The sequence below is a fragment of the Salminus brasiliensis genome, chromosome 20 (genome assembly GCF_030463535.1).
Source record: "Salminus brasiliensis chromosome 20, fSalBra1.hap2, whole genome shotgun sequence".
NCBI classification, from domain to species: domain Eukaryota; kingdom Metazoa; phylum Chordata; class Actinopteri; order Characiformes; family Bryconidae; genus Salminus; species Salminus brasiliensis.
The window spans coordinates 18813313-18834237 of record NC_132897.1 but is presented as its reverse complement, the minus strand read 5'-3'; the positions used below and the strand labels follow the sequence as shown (position 1 = coordinate 18834237).

The 20925-nt window shown below is 41.1% G+C and overlaps 1 protein-coding gene across 2 annotated transcripts in view; it reads left to right on the top strand.

Annotated features, from left to right (window-relative positions):
• The first annotated feature begins 217 nt into the window (after nt 1–217).
• Nucleotides 218–20925, top strand: part of smarca2 (SWI/SNF related BAF chromatin remodeling complex subunit ATPase 2) — a 32774-nt gene continuing 12066 nt past the window's right edge. For both annotated transcript variants that reach the window (XM_072664960.1, XM_072664959.1), the window contains exons 1-27: nt 218–308; nt 1608–1842; nt 2131–2260; nt 2844–3179; nt 6000–6098; nt 7511–7796; nt 10724–10850; nt 11547–11720; nt 11830–12003; nt 12161–12331; nt 12486–12536; nt 12686–12816; nt 13138–13195; nt 13441–13541; nt 13864–14011; nt 14451–14614; nt 15332–15398; nt 15506–15616; nt 15745–15987; nt 16367–16480; nt 16622–16729; nt 16815–16901; nt 17016–17062; nt 17240–17406; nt 18252–18415; nt 18936–19163; nt 20754–20831. In XM_072664960.1, the coding sequence (XP_072521061.1) occupies nt 1615–1842; nt 2131–2260; nt 2844–3179; nt 6000–6098; nt 7511–7796; nt 10724–10850; nt 11547–11720; nt 11830–12003; nt 12161–12331; nt 12486–12536; nt 12686–12816; nt 13138–13195; nt 13441–13541; nt 13864–14011; nt 14451–14614; nt 15332–15398; nt 15506–15616; nt 15745–15987; nt 16367–16480; nt 16622–16729; nt 16815–16901; nt 17016–17062; nt 17240–17406; nt 18252–18415; nt 18936–19163; nt 20754–20831 (3792 nt within the window). In that variant the 5' untranslated portion in view covers nt 218–308; nt 1608–1614. The remainder of the gene's footprint in view (nt 309–1607; nt 1843–2130; nt 2261–2843; nt 3180–5999; nt 6099–7510; nt 7797–10723; nt 10851–11546; nt 11721–11829; nt 12004–12160; nt 12332–12485; nt 12537–12685; nt 12817–13137; nt 13196–13440; nt 13542–13863; nt 14012–14450; nt 14615–15331; nt 15399–15505; nt 15617–15744; nt 15988–16366; nt 16481–16621; nt 16730–16814; nt 16902–17015; nt 17063–17239; nt 17407–18251; nt 18416–18935; nt 19164–20753; nt 20832–20925) is intronic.

The following is a 20925-nucleotide window of genomic DNA, read 5'->3' as shown; positions in this document are numbered from 1 at the left end:
CTCTCTCTCTCACACACACACACACACACCTAGTCCCTCCACATTTCCAGTACTTTCGGCGCAGCATAGTGAAAGTGACCACTAAACCCCGCCCCCAAAATAAAGAACCGCTTGATCGACGTTCCCCTCGACCAATCATGCCGCAGAGCGGGCAATATTTCTGCTCCTGTCGACCAATCACAAAGAAGCAAACGCTTAACTTGAACATGTCAGCAAAACAGAGGGGGAGGGGATCCACTAATGGCAGTCATATTTCTGAAGCCGAAATAATGCTCTAGGTCCCAATATCGATTTCTGTCGCCCATAAGGTAACCGAGTCTTATACTGTTTACCTTAAAATATGAACACGTATTTATTAGTCAAATTAGGAGTCAGTTTTGGGGTTCAGGAAAGGTCTTCGGGGCCGTTATGGCTTCCTAACATAACTGTACAGAAGGGGCTAACCTGCTAGCGCGCTGCTACTTCTGGTAAATATGAGCGTGGGGATGTAGACAGATAGCTTAGCCTGGTGGGCTATGCGTGGGGGGGCACTTTGACATGACTGTGTCTAATAACTGACAGCGGACAGTAAAGAGTGCCCCGTTATTTAGCTAGTCGCTTGTGCACCCTGCTCCGTGTATTTACAGACAGCTGTCATGGCGAAGTCTCCGAAACTTTTCTACCAGATTTAACGGAACTGCAACGGCGCTGCTGTCCCAAAATAACAACTTCAGGCTCCTAGTCTGTTCCGTACCGCAGTATATGTTAAATATCGATGTTAAATATTTTTAAAAATGCATCTTGTGTCATCAATGTCTCACAAAGTTTTGCTGTTGTTGGTTATTTGTAGAAGTGGCGGAAATCCAGGTTCAGAAAGTAAACAAAATCCAGTCCGGGATTTTGTTCCAACTGCCTGGGCGGCTCTGCTGCAGCCCAGCTGCAGCAGAGCCGCCCAGGCAGTTGGAACAAAATCCCGGACTGGATTTTTGCAATATTTGGTAATTTGAGGCCACAATCCTTGGGCCTATACAGTTTGTACACTGTTGTAGGATACATTGAGATTTTGGGGTGGATTTTTACTTTCTGGACCAGAATTGGCCATCTTTGGTTATTTAAGGCCATGATATTATTTTTTGCTTTTAGTTTTTGTAAATATTTGACGGCACAGTCTTTTCCTAGCACTTCATTTGAGCTTCACTTGTCTTAATAAACTTTTTATTTCTGCATGTGTTTAAAATAAGCTCTTCCTACTTGCTTTATTATTTGCATGGGAAGATTGGGCAGTTACTGGTTGCTGATCTGTTTCTAATTCAGTTTTGTCTGGTCTAAAAGGGGAGTGTGTCTAAATGTCAAATGGGTCACGTTGTTGCATTGTTCTGCAAAATCTGCGCCAACACATTAACATTGAAAATAAAAAAATCAAGAAAAAGTCAGGCACTTTGCTTTATTTATTCAGTTATTTATTTTTTGCTTTTGAAATACATGCAGGTTCCCACATACTGTGTATCATCTCAACAATGTGTTTATAAAGCAGGTCCTACTTTTAAACCTCAAGTTAATGCCGATCTCAGTTCAGCTTAAAAAAGTACTTTTTATTGATTTTTTTTTTTATTATTGTTTTTTTACAGCTGATAGATGTCCACGCCAACCGATCCGTCAGTCGGAATGTCCCATCCTGGTCCTTCTCCAGGCGCTGGCCTGTCCCCAGGCCCCATCCTAGGGCCCAGCCCTGGTCCGGGTCCTTCACCAGGCTCTGTTCACAGCATGATGGGTCCCAGCCCAGGACCACCCAGTGTTCCTCATAGCATGCAGGGCCAGGGGTCAGGAGACTACACTCAGGAGGGCATGCACCCCATGCACAAGGTATGTAGGTCTGTGTCTGGACAGACAAGTTACAGGGGTTTACCTACTTTTTCAGTGTAGTTACAACTTCCTAGTGTGGCCAATTGTCTTTAACGGTCGTAAGTCTGTAAGTCTTATGCCTTCACACAGTATGATTTTCGGCAGTTACTTAAATTGTAAAATTGGAAATGCAGATGTCGACTCTAAATGATTTTTATTCCTATTTGTAATTATAATATTATTTAAAATATATTATTATTAATACTAATTTTAATACTAAACACTGCTATTTTTGCTCCTATTTTTTAGTCTATGGAAGGAATGCATGACAAGGGAATGGGAGAGGACATTCACTATGGCCAGATGAAAGGTGTTGGGATGAGATCTCTGCACAGTGGCATGGGTCCTCCTCAGAGTCCAATGGATCAGCACAGCCAAGGTTTGTTATACGTCGTTATACAATAGTTGTATGTTGTACTACAGAATATTGATTTATAGCATACAAGCTGGTTGTTGTGTTGCAGCATTAAAAGCATACGTTAAAATAAGGCAGAATTTGATTTTTGGCCACAGGGGCAGCAAAACAATTAAGTGTCGATTTTAAGCTGCTTGTCAGTTTTATAGACTGATATTTTTGCAATAATTGTGCTGGTAAGTTTAATATGATTAATTATTAAAAATTAATACTTCTAAATGGAAAAGGTTTTCATTTGTGATGTTTACAATTTTACATTTACTCTTATATTTATATGATTCTTTACATAACTGATGTGTCAACAAATCTTAAAATTTAACTGGTAAGAGTGTGTGTATCAAGTGTATCAATTTAAGGGCCTAAGAAAGAAATCTTTTATAGCAGCATCGATCAAGTGCCATTTGTTATCAGGCGTAATTTATTTTATATAAATATATTTCATACGTGTGGATTACTGGTACCTAAGTTTTTTTATTTGCCTTTTTGCCCAGGATCTTCGTAAAGACAGATTCTCCCTTAAAACCCAAATATATCTCATGTCTTCTAGGATACATGTCCCCGCACCCTTCCCCGATGGGACCTGTTCCAGAGCATGTGCCAAGCCCCATGTCAGGAGGTGGTCCCACACCACCCCAGATGCCCCAAGCCCAATCAGCCCCCATGATGCAGATAGACCCTCAGGGGATGGGGCAACAGGGCCGCGGTCACTCCGCCTTCAGCCCTGTCCAACTGCAGCAGCTCCGCGCTCAGATCCTGGCGTACAAGATTCTGGGCAGAGGTCAGCCTCTTCCCGAGAACCTGCAGCTGGCCGTGCAAGGCAAGAGAAGCCTTCCCACAATGCAGCAGCAGCCTGTCAACAGTGGTCCTTACAACAGGCCTCCAGGTACATGCTGGGATTTATAGCTTTGCTCTCTTAAAATCTGCACTTTTTTACACGTAGATGTCTGTTAACCCCTTAACTTGTAGGCCTACTATTCTGTTATTCATTTCATATTCTGTTTATTACTCAGCATCTACTTAAGTTTTTTTATGAATTTAGATTTGACTCCAAAGCACTATCAGGGTGTTTAATAAATGTTAATAAACTGACACACCGTGATATTTCCTTTCTGTTTTAGTGATATAATCTTTGTGTTACTGGTGTGAACTTGTGTACTGGTGTGTATGTTTTTAAGTTCCGTTTTGCTGTATTCTAATTTGCCTAGTTACAGTATTATTTGCCTAATACTATGTAAGAGTCCTTTTGGCACAATTTTTTTAAGAGCAACAGAATAATCCAATTAAAATAAGACATCAGGCAAAAGTGTCTTTTAGAGTAGAAACAGCAGAAACTGTATTAATGCAAACTTAAATGTCATTTGAAACCATTATGTTCTTGGAAATATTTGAAATATATTGATTTATATATTGGATTTAATTGTCAATAGTGCCGAGGACTAAGACAGGTAAGATCATCTCCAGTCTTCCTCTTTTATAGATACATAATCAATTTAATTAAAGACCACTTCAATTTCAGTTACAGACAAAACTGACTAAATGTCAGAGTGTATCGTTACGGCGGGTTTAATTCCTGTGAAACTGTTTGTGTAAGACAGCCATAATGGACAATTTCACTGGCCACACCGTGACCAACATTTGACCCTAATAATTGCTCCCCAAGACAGGAAGGTTTAGAGATCCAGCAGAGAAAACCTCCCTTAGCCTGCCATGAGGAGGACTCTAGTGCTGCCGTTCCCTTTAGCTCCAGTCTTCTTGAAAGTTACAGGGAGAGGGAACTTTTCACCCAGCGAGATCTTATCCTCCAGGCCACGGAGGGCTGTAGCATTGCTGGGTTCCAAACTGCGGATTTGCTGATGGCAGGGCCAACCCTAAGACAGCTGTGTCACTTCCTCAGTAGCACATGGTGAAGAAGGGTGGTGTGGGGGTTTGGCCTCCTGCTAGTGAGATTCCCTGGTCAGGCTCCTCCCCTTTCTCTGCCATACTGGTCTTTCTGTATCCAATGCTGTTCCATTCTGTCTCTGTCCTCATCTCAGTCCATGCTTCTGTCCTTCAGAAATCCTCCTTTACTGTCTGTGTCTTTGTTACAGAATGTAAGACGGACGGACGATGGTGTTAATTTAACCTTTTAAACCCTGAGTTCATTAATGTTATTAATCCTGTTATTAAGGCAGAAGTTTTGGGAACAGTTTTAGCATGTTATGTCGAGTCCCACAGGGATCTATTTTAGGGTCTGAAACGGATGTGAATTATGAGAGTTCTGCAGTTATGAGGAAGAATAACTGAAGTGTGTGTCTATGTGAAGAGTTTAAGAGTTTAAAGCTAACAGTAGATCACAGAGTTCAATGCCGGACTGCAGGAGGAGGTTTGCTGCATCAGCAGTCGTCCCCATCACATACGCTGCTCCAAGCTGGGAGAGTGAAGGCTAGCATGTACTGCCTCCAAGACACATGAAGCCAAACACTGCAGCTTTCTGAACTGTCGCTGACGACACTTCACTAGACAGCTAGCGCAAAGTGCACTTCCCATGTTTGTCCACCTCCACCATGAAAGGCAACGCCTGGCGCATGGCCAATGTATGAACAGGTGACATACAAGCAGGTGAGCAGCACTGCCCGCAGCTCCTCCGTGCTGGCCACCGCCGCCGAGACAGCGTCACGGCACAGCATGTAGAGAAAGACCACGATGCCTGGACAGATGATACATAGAACATAGTATTAGTTATCATTAGGGATAGTGATGGTAAATTAACTTAACTACCTAACTTACCTTATTCACACAGCGGTACAGGTACTGAGTTGGCCGTGTCCAAATACCTGAAAAAAAAACCCTATTCCCCAAGTTTTCCTTGGTTTTTGCCTGACCTTTTGCCCATGACCTCATTAAATAAAGTATATTGTCAGTGCCAGATATAGCAAAAATCAAGGGAAGCATTCATCATGAAATAATAAGTTGAAATAATAAGAATAATTTAGTACAATTCAATCTATGCAATTTTTAATTGCACTACAATAATAATAATACAACTATATTGTGAATAATTCTCTGTGTTTGTAATAATAATTATTTGTGTTTAATACTTAAAAAGATGTGTGTGAAAACCAGCTGCAGTGGAATACAATAAAATCGTAAGCAGCATTGAAAGTTCAGTCTACAGTCTAATGCAGAGGTTTGGGCACCCCTGGACAAACCCCACATCTTGTTGATTTTCTATCATTAATGTGAGATTATAAATTTTAAACCTGAGCGTTGAATTTCTAAGACAACCTTAGTGTTTTCCACAGGTCTGACTCAAACCTGGGAGAGCACTCATCACAGCATTCACTTACTTATTAAGGGTATTTGAATGAGGGATCCTATAAGTCAGTGTTAAACCATACCTGTTTTTAGGGCTTGTTCACACACTCTTGAGTTGAGTCAGCGTTTCCTTGGCTCTCTGTGTGTAGACCCAAATGTAGTGCAACTGTGGTAGTGCCACCAGAGTTTTACTTGGCTCTAAATGTCTCCAGTGAAATACTGGCAACTGAGGGGACTTGCAGAGCGAGTACTATTTATTGTCATTTTTATTGAGCTGCCAATAATATGCTGCATATTTGACAGTGTAGTGTTACATCATCTTTAAATTTGATCACATTTTGTTGAAGGCTCCCTCCTCCTTATTAATAATAGTTTACCATCCTGTGTTTGTTTGTGTTGTTTTATACAGGTATGCCGATGCCCCACGCAGGTCCTGCATCTGGCCCGTGTCCCACTCCAGCCTTGCAGACACATGCTCAGATCACGGGGCCAAAACCATGGGCTGAGGGTGAGCCTGGTGTTCTCTCTAAAATCTAGAAGCTCTTCCTTTGAACCAATGTGTTTGTATTCCACCCACACTGGAGTTCTGTCTGTTCACCTCAGAAAGATATTACCTCTGTCTGATACTACTTCAGAAAATGTTGAACCCAAAGTGTTATGGAATTGGCAGAGGGCCTCTGAAATGTATTCAGGTCTTGAAACTTGCTTCTTATATGTCTGGAAAGCATCTTACCTCTGGCCAAACCTATTTTGAAATCAATTACAGGAATCTATTACATTTGAAGCACTACATTTTATGGCATACTGTAGATAAAAGCTATAATCTGTTTGTGCTGATGTTTATGTTGGGGAGAGCAGTGCACAGTCTGACAAATTTTGTTTTTTGTCACATCATTTTGAATGTATTTGAGCAAGATTAATAATATTTTAGCGACAGTCTGCAGATCTGCCATTAATTAGTATGAGGCAGAGAGGCTATTTGTAACTGTCACTACACTACTGTGGACTTTTTGCCGTTCTATTTGTAACGCTGTGTTACAATTACCTCCCCCCCTCCTGTGTGGAGGCTCTAGACTCTTTAGTTCTAGTTGTAACACTGCAGGTCTAGTTGTAATAGTATGTTGCAGCTGTACGCTCTATATTGAGGCATTAGTCTGGCTAGCTCCAGTCATAACACTGCAGGTTAAGTTGTAACAGTATTTTACAGCTGCACCCAATGTATGGGTTGTAAAACTGCAGGTCTAGTTGTAACACTGTGTTACAACTGTATGGGGCATTAGTCTGGCTAGCTCTAGTTGTAACACTGTGAGTCTACAGCTGTACCCACTGAATGGGGGCATTAGTCTGGCTGGCTCTAGTTGTAACACTGTAGTTCTATTTGTAACACTGTAGGTCTAGTTGTACCACTGTGCTACAACTGTATGGGGCATTAGTCTGGTCATTAGTCTGGCTAGTTGGAGTGGTAACACTGCAGGTCTAGTTATTACAGTATGTTACAGCTGTGCCCGCTGTTTGGGGGCCTTAGTCTGGCAAGCTCTAGTTGTAGCACTGCAGGTCTAGGTGTAACAGTGTGTTACAGCGGTTTTCGCCGTATGTATACTCCATCCTGGTTAGTTTTAGTTGTACCACTGTAGGTCTAGAACACTGTTGGGGGCTTTAGGCTGACTTTTTACATTGCTTCAAACAGTGCTATGTTCAAAAAGTGCCCCACATTAGTTTGTGCCCTGTTCTCCCTTGCAGATACTTCCAAACAATCTCTGTAAACGAATGTTGTCTTCTCACTGCTGTTTTGCAGAGTGTCTTAGAAAGACATACATTGAGCTAAAGTTGAAAATCAATGGCGGGTTGATGTTGTTTCTTTTTTGTAGTTCGATGTATACTGCCAGCTGAACTCTAGAGTCCATCTCCATAATTTTTTAGGTCAAGGTCCTGAAGCCTCCACAGGCCCCCAGAAGCTTCCCGTCCCTGCCCCGAGCGGTAGACCTTCTCCTGCACCTCCCCAGACTTCTGCAGCCCCCCAGCCGATGCCCAGCACTTCCCTCACACCGCAGCCTCAACCCCAGGCCCAGCCTCAGCCACAGCAGCAGCCACAGCAGGGTCAACCCTCCCTCATCATCCAACTCCAGCAAAAACAGAACCGCATCACCCCTGTCCAGAAGCCCCAGGGTCTGGATCCTGTGGAGCTCCTGCAGGAGCGAGAGTACAGGTACTTGTCTGTCAGATGTTCCCCTTTCTTTTCAGCTTGTTAAAAAGTTTTTACCCCAACCTGTGGAAAACTCTGTGGTACTGTCAATGCTTGTGCTGCTTTTAGCAAGTGGTCTCTCACTGTGAAAGGAGGGATCAAAGCTCATAAAGTTCTGTTTTTTTCACTTTCACAAAGTGTCTGAAAAAAGTGTTGTCTGATACCTCCAGACTGCAAGTTTCAGTTTTTGTGCTTAATCTCATCTTTTGCTGAGTAAATTAGCTTGCTCTTTCTTGGGGCACTGGCTTATGTTGGGGAGAGTCTGTAAAGTGAATGATTTGAAGACTTGGTTAGACAGCTAGTTAAATCTAATTTGAAAATGTGTGTGTGTGTATGTCTGAAGTCTGAACTTTAGGCAGTGATCATTTTAACTAGATCCTTTCAACTCTTAATTTACCCTGATTCATTTGTGGTGTAAATGTTAAATTCCTTGATTTGACAAGTGAGTATGCGTATTTATATATGGTAAAAGTGCTTCACATTCAATTCCACTGCATGTATTTGATGCTTTTGATACAGATAGCAGGTAGTAAATATAATAAACAATACACAATACAATAAACTGAACTAAACTGAAATCAAGTCTGGAAAAAAAATTAATGAAAATATAAATTAGCTAATCCATAACCCTGCTTACACAACGTGACTTAAATGATAAAAAACAGCATCTCAAACTTAATGTCAGTTCTTCACAGGATATTTTTGTAGGTCTTTCATTGGGTATAAACAGAATGACCTGTTCAACTACTTTGTTGACTCTCTTATACTGAAGGACTAAAAAAAAAAAACCCACGCTTTAAAACATTGACGGCCCTGGATCATTTCAGAGCTCAGTCAGAGCGTAAAAATATTGACTGGTTTCTCCTTTTACACTACCAGAACATCTGCACCCTGAGACGTTTCTGATGGAGGTCCTGACCTGGAAAATTGCTCATCAGAGTGTGAAAATTTGTCAGAAAAGGCAAATTGGGGGTAGAATCTGGCAAAGAAAAGTGTAGACTTGACATCAAATCAATTAGAAATACGTACTTTATGTACAGTAGGGTCCAAACGTTTTGGGACAGTGACAATTATTTTTTTTCATGTATTAATAAATATTACATATTACATGGTAATATTACAATATCACATATTAAATAAATAGTTATTTGTACAGTCTATTCATTCTCACAGGCTCAAAAGTAATTGGACAATTTACTGCTACGCACTCTGGAGGAAGTAGGTGATTGTCTGCGATCAAGAGACCCATTCATAAATGTAAATACAGAGAGTTTACTTCAAGATGCAAACCAATGGCAACACTTAAGAGCATAAAGGTCAGGTTAGACTCAGAGAAAACATCTCAAAACATCTAAAGAAGCCTGATCACTTTGGAAACGGAAGATTCTTTCATCAGAGATTAAATTGTACCAAAATGATGGGAAGAGTGCCAAAGAAACTGGGTCACAGGTGGTGTAATTGGAGGTATAATGGCACCAAACATGCCATTAAAGCAACCAAAGAACTTTTTTTAATACAGACAAATGAACTGTTCTTGAATGGCCGGGTCAGTCACCTGAACTCAACCCAACTTAAGCATGCTTTTCACTTACTGAAGACAAAGCTGAAGGCCAAAAGGTCCACAAACAAGCAAGAACTGAGGGAAACTGCATAGGCTGTACAGGCCTATGTGAAAAAGGGCTGTGTTTTTGTTAAATCCATCAAATTAAAGCTCAAAGTCTACACTGTGCCAAGGATCAAACCGTTGATGATGGGGCTCATGCTTATATGGCTGTGTTTCTTGGGTGTGCAAGCCTCTGCAATCATTCTTAAGTAGTGAAGCCATTGTAAAGTGTCCTGCGTTGATAAGGAATAATAAATATTGCTTAAAAAAGACCATGCAAGACTTTGATCCCCCAAAATGTGGAATAATGAGCATCATTAAGTGTAATTTTGCTCTCTCTTTTTGACTTTCACTAATAATGTCTGTGGTTAGTAGTTATGAAGTGAATAGGATCCCTAAGCTTTAACACTTTTAACACTATACAACAATTAACACAACCTTTCTACAGTAGCCTAGCTTGATGAATTGTTACGGTGCATTTGCATTAAGGTCACAGTAGAGACATGTAAATCTTTATTTGTAGATAAATGTGTAAGTAAAGAGATTCACAGTCAACATTTTGGGGCAGAGCTGGAATATCAGTTAAAACATCTGTAAACATTTAGAATCTAATGCTGACATTAGCGGGTAGGGGGAGAATTGCTGAATAGGATAATAACAACAGAGCAATAACAGTGACTGCACCGATTTTGTTGACAGTGACATGGTGGAATAAACCTTAGTGAATCAAACTTTAAACTGAATGTGTCTGTAAGAAATGCTTTAGTAAAGGTCAGGATGTTGGATGATCACTGCCCTATCTCATCCCCTAGTCCCCAAATCATCCCAAAAGTGTTGAACAGATACCCAGCATTCCAGAGAACACCACTTCTCCACAGCTCAATGCTGGGGGGCTTTAAATCCCTCTAGCCCACACCTGGCATTAGGCTTGGTGCCAGTAGGTTTATGTTTAGGTATCTGCTCTAGAGAGTTGTATTAGTTGTATTGGCAATACTTCTCTACAGGGACTAGACAAGCAGCTAGTGTGTATTTGCCAGCAATGGCTGCAACTTAAAGTAGCCGAATGCATTCATTAGAAAGAGTGTCCACAAACATTTGGTAGACATGTAGTTTCATTCTAGTTAACTATGAATGTCAAAAATAAAACATGAGAATGGTTTATAGTAGCTCTTGATTTGAACAAGGAGGTCAAAAGCAATCCAAACGGGAAGAGTGAAATACAGCCCCCCCACATTTCTAAATGAAATCTCACCTTGAAAGCTCACCTTTTATGTATCTTTGTCAAAAGGTTGCAGGCCAGGATTGCCCACAGAATCCAAGAGCTGGAGAATTTACCAGGTTCACTGCCTCCTGACCTGAGAACTAAAGCAACAGTTGAACTGAAAGCCTTGAGGCTGCTCAACTTCCAGCGCCAGGTAAAGATAAAGAGACTTTGACAATAGAAGTCCACTACTGCTTTGACCAAAGTCTGTCGTTCACATCTGTGATAGAAGAGCTCCCAGCACTTGATATGCAAAGTGTTACTGTGTGTATCTCTTACATATTAATGTTCATTTGCATTGCTTATGTAGATGTTTTCCTTGTGTTAATTAGAGGTTGAGTCAAGTGTTTGTGAACCATTAAATTTAAACCTGTCGTAACTTGTGAATTGTACCAAGATCTCCATTAGGGGGTGCTCTTACTGCATTTTTAGATGGAACTTTCTTAAATCATCTCTAGGTTAGTAAACATCTACTGGCCTTTAAATCAGCTGCTCTCACTTTACCTGGATGTGTCTTAAACAATTCAAGCAGTGCACTCAGACGGGATGGTTTATCGCAGACTAATTCTGACAGTTACACTAAATCGGATTTAGTGTAACTGTCAGAATTTGTCTGTGATAAACCATTCATTTTGACTGCAACTTCATGCCTTGAACTTCATCGAATTTTATGGTCATGATCAATTGATTTAACACCAACTTTGATCTACAGCTCTTTATAAAATGTAATAAACAAGCAAACTGGTGAGCAAAGTACAGTCATGTTACTTTGCTCCACTTCTGTGTTTGTCAAAAGCTCATGTTTATTTACCCTTCTTCATGTAAACTGCTGCACTCTGGTGTTCCTTAGCTCCGGCAGGATGTAGTGGCTTGCATGCGCAGAGACACCACTTTGGAGACAGCCCTGAACTCCAAAGCCTACAAGCGAAGCAAGAGACAGACGCTGAGAGAGGCCCGCATGACAGAGAAGTTGGAGAAACAGCAGAAGATTGAGCAGGAGAGGAAGCGCCGGCAGAAACATCAGGTAGCCCAATCTGGATTTTTTCACCACATCGAAATTGAGTCATACCAAGTTTTGCTTGCAGTGGATTTCAGAGAGGTGTGTTTTTTGTGTGTTTTGTTTATCTTTTTAGGAATATCTTAACAGCATCCTCCAGCATGCTAAGGACTTCAAGGAGTACCACAGGTCCATTTCAGGAAAGATCCAGAAGCTGTCCAAGGCTGTTGCCACCTGGCATACCAATACAGAGAGGGAGCAGAAAAAGGAGACAGAGAGAATTGAGAAGGAGCGAATGAGGAGACTAATGGTATGTTGGTCTGAAACTCCTAGATACAGTTATCACGAACTATCTGGATAATGTCTAAGGAATATTGCTTCTCTCTTATCAACAAATTGTGGCCTTTTTATGTTTACTGGCTTTAAAATATTAAAGTTTTAAACTCTTTGTGCTTGTCCTGGTATAGGCTGAAGATGAAGAGGGCTACAGAAAGCTGATTGACCAGAAGAAGGACAAACGTCTAGCCTATCTGCTCCAGCAAACCGATGAGTATGTGGCCAACCTCACTACCCTGGTCTATGAGCACAAGGCTGCTCAAGCTGCCAAAGAGAAGAAGAAAAGGAAAAAGAAGAAGAAGGTGGGTTGCAAAACAAACCATACCTCATTTCAGCTCATTATAAGTAGAGTAACCTGTGGAATTAGTCTCATAAGTAATTTGCTTCAGTTTAATCAGTAATGTCGGTTTTCATTACTCTGGTAAGTGTGTTCCTTCCTGTCATTGACCCTCTTAGAAGGAAGAAGTAGATGCTGAAGGACTTGGAGTAATTGGACCCGATGGAGAGGTGAGTTATGAAAAACAAGAAATCCATGCAAGTATAGATCTGGTAGTACTCCGAAGACTGGAAATCCATTAACATCCAGAGTAACATTCAGTTTGATTGAATTCCATAGATATCTGTACAGATGTCTGTGTTTTTGTTTACTTCTGTAGCCCATAGATGAGAGCAGTCAGATGAGCGAACTCCCAGTCAAAGTCATTCAGACAGAGACAGGGAAGGTCCTGCAGGGCACAGATGCCCCCAAGTCCAGCCAGCTGGAGGCCTGGCTTGAAATGAACCCTGGGTGAGATATCTTTTTTTCTTATCTTTGATTTATGCATTGGTTTTGTATTGCTGACTTATAATTCAGTGTCTGAGAGCTGTAAAATACTTATACTTAAAATACACCTTATTTAGGCTTTCCTTTATTACTGCATAAATTCAACTTATTCAAACTACATTGCATTGTGTCAGCTTATGTGACTGTGCAAAGGGCCAGAAATCAAAGTTTAATACTGTAGATATCAAATAAATCAGTTGTTTTGAGATCACAGATAGTATTATTACTTATTTAGATAAGGAGTACACAGAAACTTAGCTTTTGCATATATCCTTTTGATTGCAGCTATGAAGTGGCTCCACGGTCAGACAGCGAAGAAAGTGGCTCAGAGTTTGAAGAGGAGGTGAGCATGCTGTTTCTCCTCTCATTAACTCTTAACAACCGCGCATTCAAGTGAGTCATCCATGCACATACAAATGCATACACATGCACAGACACTGGCATCCTCCCCAACAACACCCATTAGCCATTTTTCGATACTTCTTTTTTCGATCTTAGCGGCCTTCCTTTGTTCTTTCTCTGCATAATCGTTCTCACATTGTCGCATCCAGTCAAGGGGTCAGATTGACATTATTCTCGCCTCCCCAGGATGAAGAAGAAGTGGTCTCCAGAGCTGAATCGGAGGAAAAGAAAATGATCGATCCCAACAGCGACGAAGTGTCTGAAACTGCCGCCAAACACATCATAGAGTAGGTGGCCTATTTTCACATCAAAGCTAAAAGACACCTCTTAGATGTGAAGGGAGAAGGAAGTCGGGACAATTGTTTTATAATGACTGGTGTTTTGCTGCAGCTGATTTTCTCTGCTACTTTTTTTAGAATCTCTTAATTTTTTGTTCCGTAGGTCAGCCAGCACTACCTGTCTTTTCTGCTTTTCATTTTTGTCTTCTGTTAATTTCTGATTCAGAAACTATAGTACAAAGAGAGAAGTGTACTACCGTGTGTTACCCTGTAAGGCTTAACTGAGTTTTTCTGACCGCTCTGACATCATGGCCTGCTGTTTTGTCTGTAGGTCTGCCAAGCAGGATGTGGACGATGAGTACAGTGTCCAGGCGGGGCAGACCAGTTCTCAGTCCTACTACGGAGTTGCTCACGCAGTCATTGAGAAAGTGGAGAAGCAGTCATCATTGCTGATCAACGGGACACTCAAACATTACCAGGTGAAGCGCAACCAAAAGAACTTTCATCTGCCGACTTCTGAACGCTCCTTTCCCCAGCACTGATTGCAGGAATATTCTGAGATTCTGATCTCATCTAAAAATAGATGAGACACTTGCAAAGAAGCCAGTGGTACTCAGTGTGCAATCCATGAAATGTCTTTGGATTTTTTTTAGGATTTAGAGAGAACTTTATTTTCTTTATTTCCTTTTCTTTTCACCTCCCCATCCTGATTGCTCAAGTACCTCGCTGATTACTTTTTGAGTTTTGTAAGAGTCTTGGCAGGGCTCACCGGACAGAGAGGAAGTTGCAAAAAAAGCCTGATTCTGCAAAATAGCTGGAGAACAAGCCTTTGAATGATCAGATTTGCAGCAACACATTTTTTTCTTCAAGGAAAAAAAAACAACAACTTAGTAATACTGATTTGTTCTCCCTTCTTAGATCCAGGGACTGGAATGGATGGTGTCCTTGTACAACAACAACCTGAATGGCATCCTGGCTGATGAGATGGGCCTGGGGAAGACCATCCAGACCATTGCCCTCATTACATACCTAATGGAACACAAGAGGCTCAATGGCCCTTATCTGATCATCGTTCCGCTATCGTGAGTTACAAGCCGACAGACACAACACGTTTGGGTAACACACAAAGGAGCTGTGAAAGAGACGATAAGGACCATAATGAAGAGTCAAGTTCTCTAAGAGGATTTGACTGGGTCTTTAAGTGTTAGTACACAGTGTTAAACACAACACTTACTTCATTGCCAGCTGAAGATTGATTATTCTTGGGAGATACAGCAATAAATATTGAGTAGGTGTAAGGTAAAGTATTACTGTATATGGATTGCTGTGGGCAGCATGTGATTATGGAAACAGGAGTCATTTTTCAAGTTATTTACTATTGATTTTAATGTATTACTGATAGAGCCAAGTGCATATAGTATCATGAGCCAAGTGTACTAGACACCCCCATCCCAATTTCCACATTAATATGACTTCACTCAGTCTTTATTCGTGGATCGTTGCCCCTCTATTATAGTTTTGGAGACTTGCCATCTCTGTGTGGTGCACGCTGTGAGGAACGCACGAACAACTCAGTATGATGTGTGGCAAAGTGGTGAAGGGGATTCAAGCTAATAACTATGATTGATCTGTCTGGGAGGGCGAACCGCAGTCTAAGTTGTCTCCCGCTTCACACAAATCCCTATTAACTTTGCCCTCCCCCCAGTTGCCCCACGCAAGCAACTTTTTTCACAGACTTACTGAAACAAAATGTTTCTCTTAAAATTATGCTATTGATCTTTTTCTTTCTTTTTTCTTAGAACCTTATCCAACTGGGTTTATGAGCTTGACAAGTGGGCGCCATCGATTGTTAAAATTGCCTACAAGGTCAGCACTGATTCTGTGTTTTTGTGGGTGACAGAAAATATTAGGTAACAGGTAGAGAGCCATCGACAAATAACCGTGGCACGCTTATGGGTTTGTTTTTGGGAAAGGGCACGCCATCCATGCGGAGGTCCTTGGTGCCACAGCTTCGCAGTGGAAAGTTTAATGTGCTCATCACCACCTATGAGTACATCATCAAAGACAAGCACATTCTTGCCAAGGTGAGGACAGTCTGGGGCAGAGCACTCTGTGAAAATTAAACAAAAAAAAAGCCTATATCTCCTCCTCTGACCAGCTTCCGTTTGATAAGGAACCTTGCTGTCTCTGCCTATTATTCTGTTTCTCTTAGATCCGCTGGAAATACATGATTGTTGACGAAGGTCACCGCATGAAGAATCACCACTGCAAGCTGACTCAGGTGTTGAACACTCATTATGTGGCCCCACGCAGGCTGCTGCTCACAGGGACCCCGCTGCAGAACAAGCTTCCTGAGCTCTGGGCTCTGCTCAATTTCCTGCTGCCCACCATCTTCAAAAGCTGCAGCACCTTTGAGCAGTGGTTCAATGCTCCTTTTGCGATGACCGGAGAAAGGGTAAGCCATACTTCTAACTTTGACATGTTTACATTCACGCACCATGCCTTTAGCATATGAATGTAGAGTGAGAAGAGAGTGTATGAGTGTAGGAAGAGAGATAACTCTCAGAAGCTGAGCTAGAGATCAGGCGGATTTTACTTTGAGCTAGAAGGCCAGACCCCAGGGTGTAGATGAAGTGGTTTGGGGCTGCAGAAACACCATTACAGGATATGTAATGTAGGGTTGGAAAGTTTAGGATTGGAGGAGCCTTTAGGCAAACTTTGAACCCTAGTCTACCACATAGAAGTGCTACCCACTATGCCAGATTTGCTTGAACGGAGGGAAAGGTGAACGATCTAAATGATGCCACATTCTTATCATGATTCTGTTTTTACAGGTTGATCTGAACGAAGAAGAGACGATCCTGATCATCCGCCGTCTTCACAAAGTGCTCCGTCCCTTCCTGCTGCGCAGACTGAAGAAAGAGGTGGAGTCTCAGCTGCCTGAGAAGGTGATGGATAACTAGATTAGTTTTAATTTATGTCCAAGTCTGGTTTCACACATCATCTTTCTCTAAAAGGAGCTTTAATTTGAGTAGGGAGTGGAATAATCAGTTGAAACATTTACTTAATAACGTCACTTTTATGCACAGGTGGAGTATGTGATCAAGTGTGACATGTCGGCAATCCAGAAGGTTCTGTATAGGCACATGCAAGGCAAAGGAATCCTGCTTACGGATGGCTCAGAGAAAGACAAGAAGGTATAGGAAGTAAGAAACAAACCAACTTTGCTCCATTTTTTGTTGTTTGACAAGATTGCTTATTGTACCTTACTCTTTATTCCAGGGTAAAGGAGGAGCAAAGACCCTGATGAACACCATCATGCAGCTGAAGAAGATCTGCAACCACCCATACATGTTCCAGCACATTGAGGTGAGTGGGGAAAACAGAAGCATTTTCATATCCCGCTGCAACGTCAGATGCCCTGTCTCACTCTTGCTAGACCTGACCGTCTGTACACACACTATTTTCTTTTTCCCCATTCAGGAGTCGTTTGCTGAGCACTTAGGCTACCCAAATGGCATCATAAACGGGTGAGCAGTCCTTAAATTAAACCAATTCTTTCGTAAAAAAAAGCCATAAGGGATTAGTAATGGCCTGATTCACATGTGGGTCACAAAAGCTTTCACCTGTCTCTCGCTCTGACACACTCTGAGGATGTGCTGTAATTGTGAAATGTTTCTACTCTTTTTTTTTTTTCCCTCACCCAGTTCTGACCTATACCGGGCTTCAGGAAAGTTTGAACTGCTGGACCGTATCCTGCCTAAACTGCATGCCACCCACCACCGAGTCCTGCTCTTTTGCCAGATGACCACCTTAATGACGATCATGGAGGACTACTTCGCATACCGCAACTTCCTCTATCTACGACTAGATGGTGATCAATATGTTCATCTTCAGTGCAAGTTTTCTGCATATTCACGCAGAGTGAAGTGAAATGTGCTTTGCAGAGAAGCTCACAGACTGAAATTGTTATTTTTTTGTAAATGTGGCAATAGAAACCAGGGGGCACAATGTTTAAAGCATTGCTATATTACCAGGAATGAACCTACATGTCTATGATAATGGTAATATGGTAAAACTAAAAAAAAAAAAAAAAAAAAAAGACATAGAAGTTTCTGGGTACGTATGATAACTGGTAATAAACACTTTGTTGTTGCAGATACAGATATCATAAACCGATCATTTAAATGAATGATTTTAAACTAAATGAATTATTTATGAATTTTATATTACTTTAAGTATTGTAAAGATTTTCTCTGGAATTGACCACAAGTTGTAGTGTAAACAGAATCCGGTCAGAGTATATCCAGATACTATTCAGGTACAGAATGCATGTTAATGTCAGGTGTAAACAGGCGCCCAGTTCCAAATTCCTCTTATTTACTTGAGAAAACTACTTGTACTTTGCAGCTGCACCCAGTTAGCCAACAGCTCTTCAGCTTAAAGCACAGTAAAAATCTTAACTTAAGTGTAAACATTAGGGTCAGCAATACCTGATATGCTTATTTATTTGGCTGTAGTATTAGCCACTGAACATAATTAAAGGTGAAAGTTGGAGTTAGCTTCTTATTGGCCACCTAGAAAATTCCAGTAAGAAGCCAGAGAATGTGAATAATAATATCATTACCGTTACCATTTCATATAATAACTTAGTTTCAAAGCTTGTATTTCTACTAAAATTTTCAGATGCAAAACAGTTTTTTTGTTCATACCCCACAGGAACAACCAAATCTGAAGACCGTGCCGCACTCCTAAAGAAGTTCAATGAAGAGGGCTCACAATATTTCGTCTTCCTGCTGAGCACCAGGGCAGGTGGCTTGGGCCTCAACCTGCAGGCCGCTGACACTGTTGTCATCTTCGACAGCGACTGGAACCCCCACCAGGTATGCCTCTGACAACCTCAGCGATTAGAGAGAATTAGAGAGTCTACTCTGTGGCAGTGCTGATGAGTGGCATGTTTAGCTAAGTGCTGGAGGCGGTGTAACCTGACTCATTTAAGAGTGGAGCTCTCATGAGCTACACTGTAATATCGTGGGTTTTTCTGGGTGACAGTTGGCTGAAAGAGAATGTGTGGATTATTTTAATTTAGGTTTTTACACATGATTTTTAGACATTAGACATTAGACATCCACAAGTGGTCTTTCACCAAACAGCTTCCGCCAGTTATTCATGAGATATTATTAAAAAAAATCTCATTCTGAATTATTTATCCCCCTCCCCACCAGGATGCTGCATATTAGTCCTTGCTTCTGTTGCAGAACTGCTGATTCAAAATCGGTTGCCTTTTCTGAAAGGTTCAGTAATAAGGCCCAGTACCTCTTTTCCATAGTGATTATTGTAAACCTCAGTGAAAAAACAGTGGATATTGTAAGTCAGGAACCAATGTGATCTTTCTGTCTTCAGGACCTGCAGGCTCAGGATCGCGCTCACCGCATTGGACAGCAGAACGAGGTGCGTGTCCTGCGTCTCTGCACCGTGAACAGCGTGGAGGAGAAGATCCTGGCTGCTGCCAAGTACAAACTCAACGTGGACCAGAAGGTCATCCAGGCTGGCATGTTTGACCAGAAGTCCTCAAGCCATGAGCGCAGAGCTTTTCTCCAGGCCATTCTGGAGCACGAAGAACAGAACATGGTAGGTTTAACCACAGTTTGACCACAGTGGTCAGCAATGCACGTCCGCCTTTGCCTTCTATTGAAATTCAAATGGAGTGAAACTCTCATTTTGAAAGGCTGCACTTCACACAAACATGACAACTCAAAATGCTCAGTAATGCTCAAAATACTCAAAGTTTCTCATCCACATTTAGTAATTTTAGGCCACAGGTCAGTTCTTTTTGGTTCTGCTAAATCCTGTTGCTTAACTACAGTACCAAACTTGCTTATTTTAAGCATCACTGGCACACTTATTAAAGCTGAGGTAGTCTGAGATTGCATCCTGGTGACAATACACTTTAAAATAATGAGTTCTGTAGGTTCTTTTGGAAAAGCTGTGGTTCTGTAAAGAAACATGAAAAATCATATTTGACCAGCAGGGTGTGCTCTTAAAACATATGATACCGCTCTACAGTACAGTACCTCCACCTTCAGTGTTATATAGCAGAGAGCACAGCATCCCAGTGTGAAACAAATGCACTGAGACCCTTTGGAACAGCTGAGAGCACAAGAATGTTGTGAATTGAATTATCTTGTCACAGCAGTTCGCACAACAAATTGCAGTACATCACGTCTGTTTCAGTATTTGTCTACAAACAAGCAGAAATCAGATGTGGCATAAAGCGCTGTTTTTGCTGATCGATTTTGGCTTGGTGAGGCTTGGATGAAAAACCCTGCAATTTCATTCAAAGAAATTGACAACTGCAAAATGGGGCTTAAATTTTTTTGTTTGTGTACACCAGTTGATGTTGCTGTCAGACCCCATTTTATTTATAACCAGCATTCTATCCTCTGGTTTTAAGGATATGTGTAGAGTTATCTGTGTGTTTCTTTTTTTTCTAAACACAAAATAAAAGCCAGTGCTGCTGTTACAGCCATGGTGTACAACAATGTACAATCTACAGTGCCAAGAAAACACTTCTTTCAACAAACATTGTTAAACAACACACACATGCAACATGTAAATCACCCACAAAAATAACTTCCTCTTTAAATGAATAACTTCTGTTTGTTTTGGATCTAAATTGTCTCGGTCTAAAAAGGATGTAGCTTCTGATACAGAACAAAGTTCTGGACCCCTTCAACAATAGCAAGTAGTTCAGTTTCTAAAGCAGGAAAACCTCTTCACACTGTCCAACTACCACCACCATGTTTGAGTGCTGGTATGATGTTCCTACTCTGAAAAGCAGCATTTCCGTTAGCCAGATAAAAAGAGACTTGTGTCTAATGGGACATTAGTTTGTGGAATAACTTTGAACTGTAAGAAATATTATTTTTGAAAAAATGTTTTGCTTTTGATAAGATTCTCTATGTTTAGTTGTTCACTTGGTTTAAAACATTTGCTGTGACATATGCATTCAAAGAAAAAATCAGGTGGGGGCAGTTATGGTGACGTTTCCACTAATAATACAGATTTAAGTGAATGTGTTTTTAAAAAAAACACACACAACCTTACTGCTGTAGAATGTAGCACTCTGACTTCAGTCTCACTGTCTGTTAGGTTTCTTTTCTCCTCAATATGGTGAAAACTGAATATTGTTTTGTACATTTTGTTTAATTGCAAAATCAGGAGGAAGATGAAGTCCCAGATGATGAAACACTAAATCAAATGATCGCCCGTAACGAGGACGAGTTTGAGCTTTTCATGGTAAGCGCTCTTCCTTCAGTTACACCATATCATTTAATGATCTTTAGTTATTTAGACCAGCTTCAAAAGGTTTCGTAGACAAGGCACATCAAAG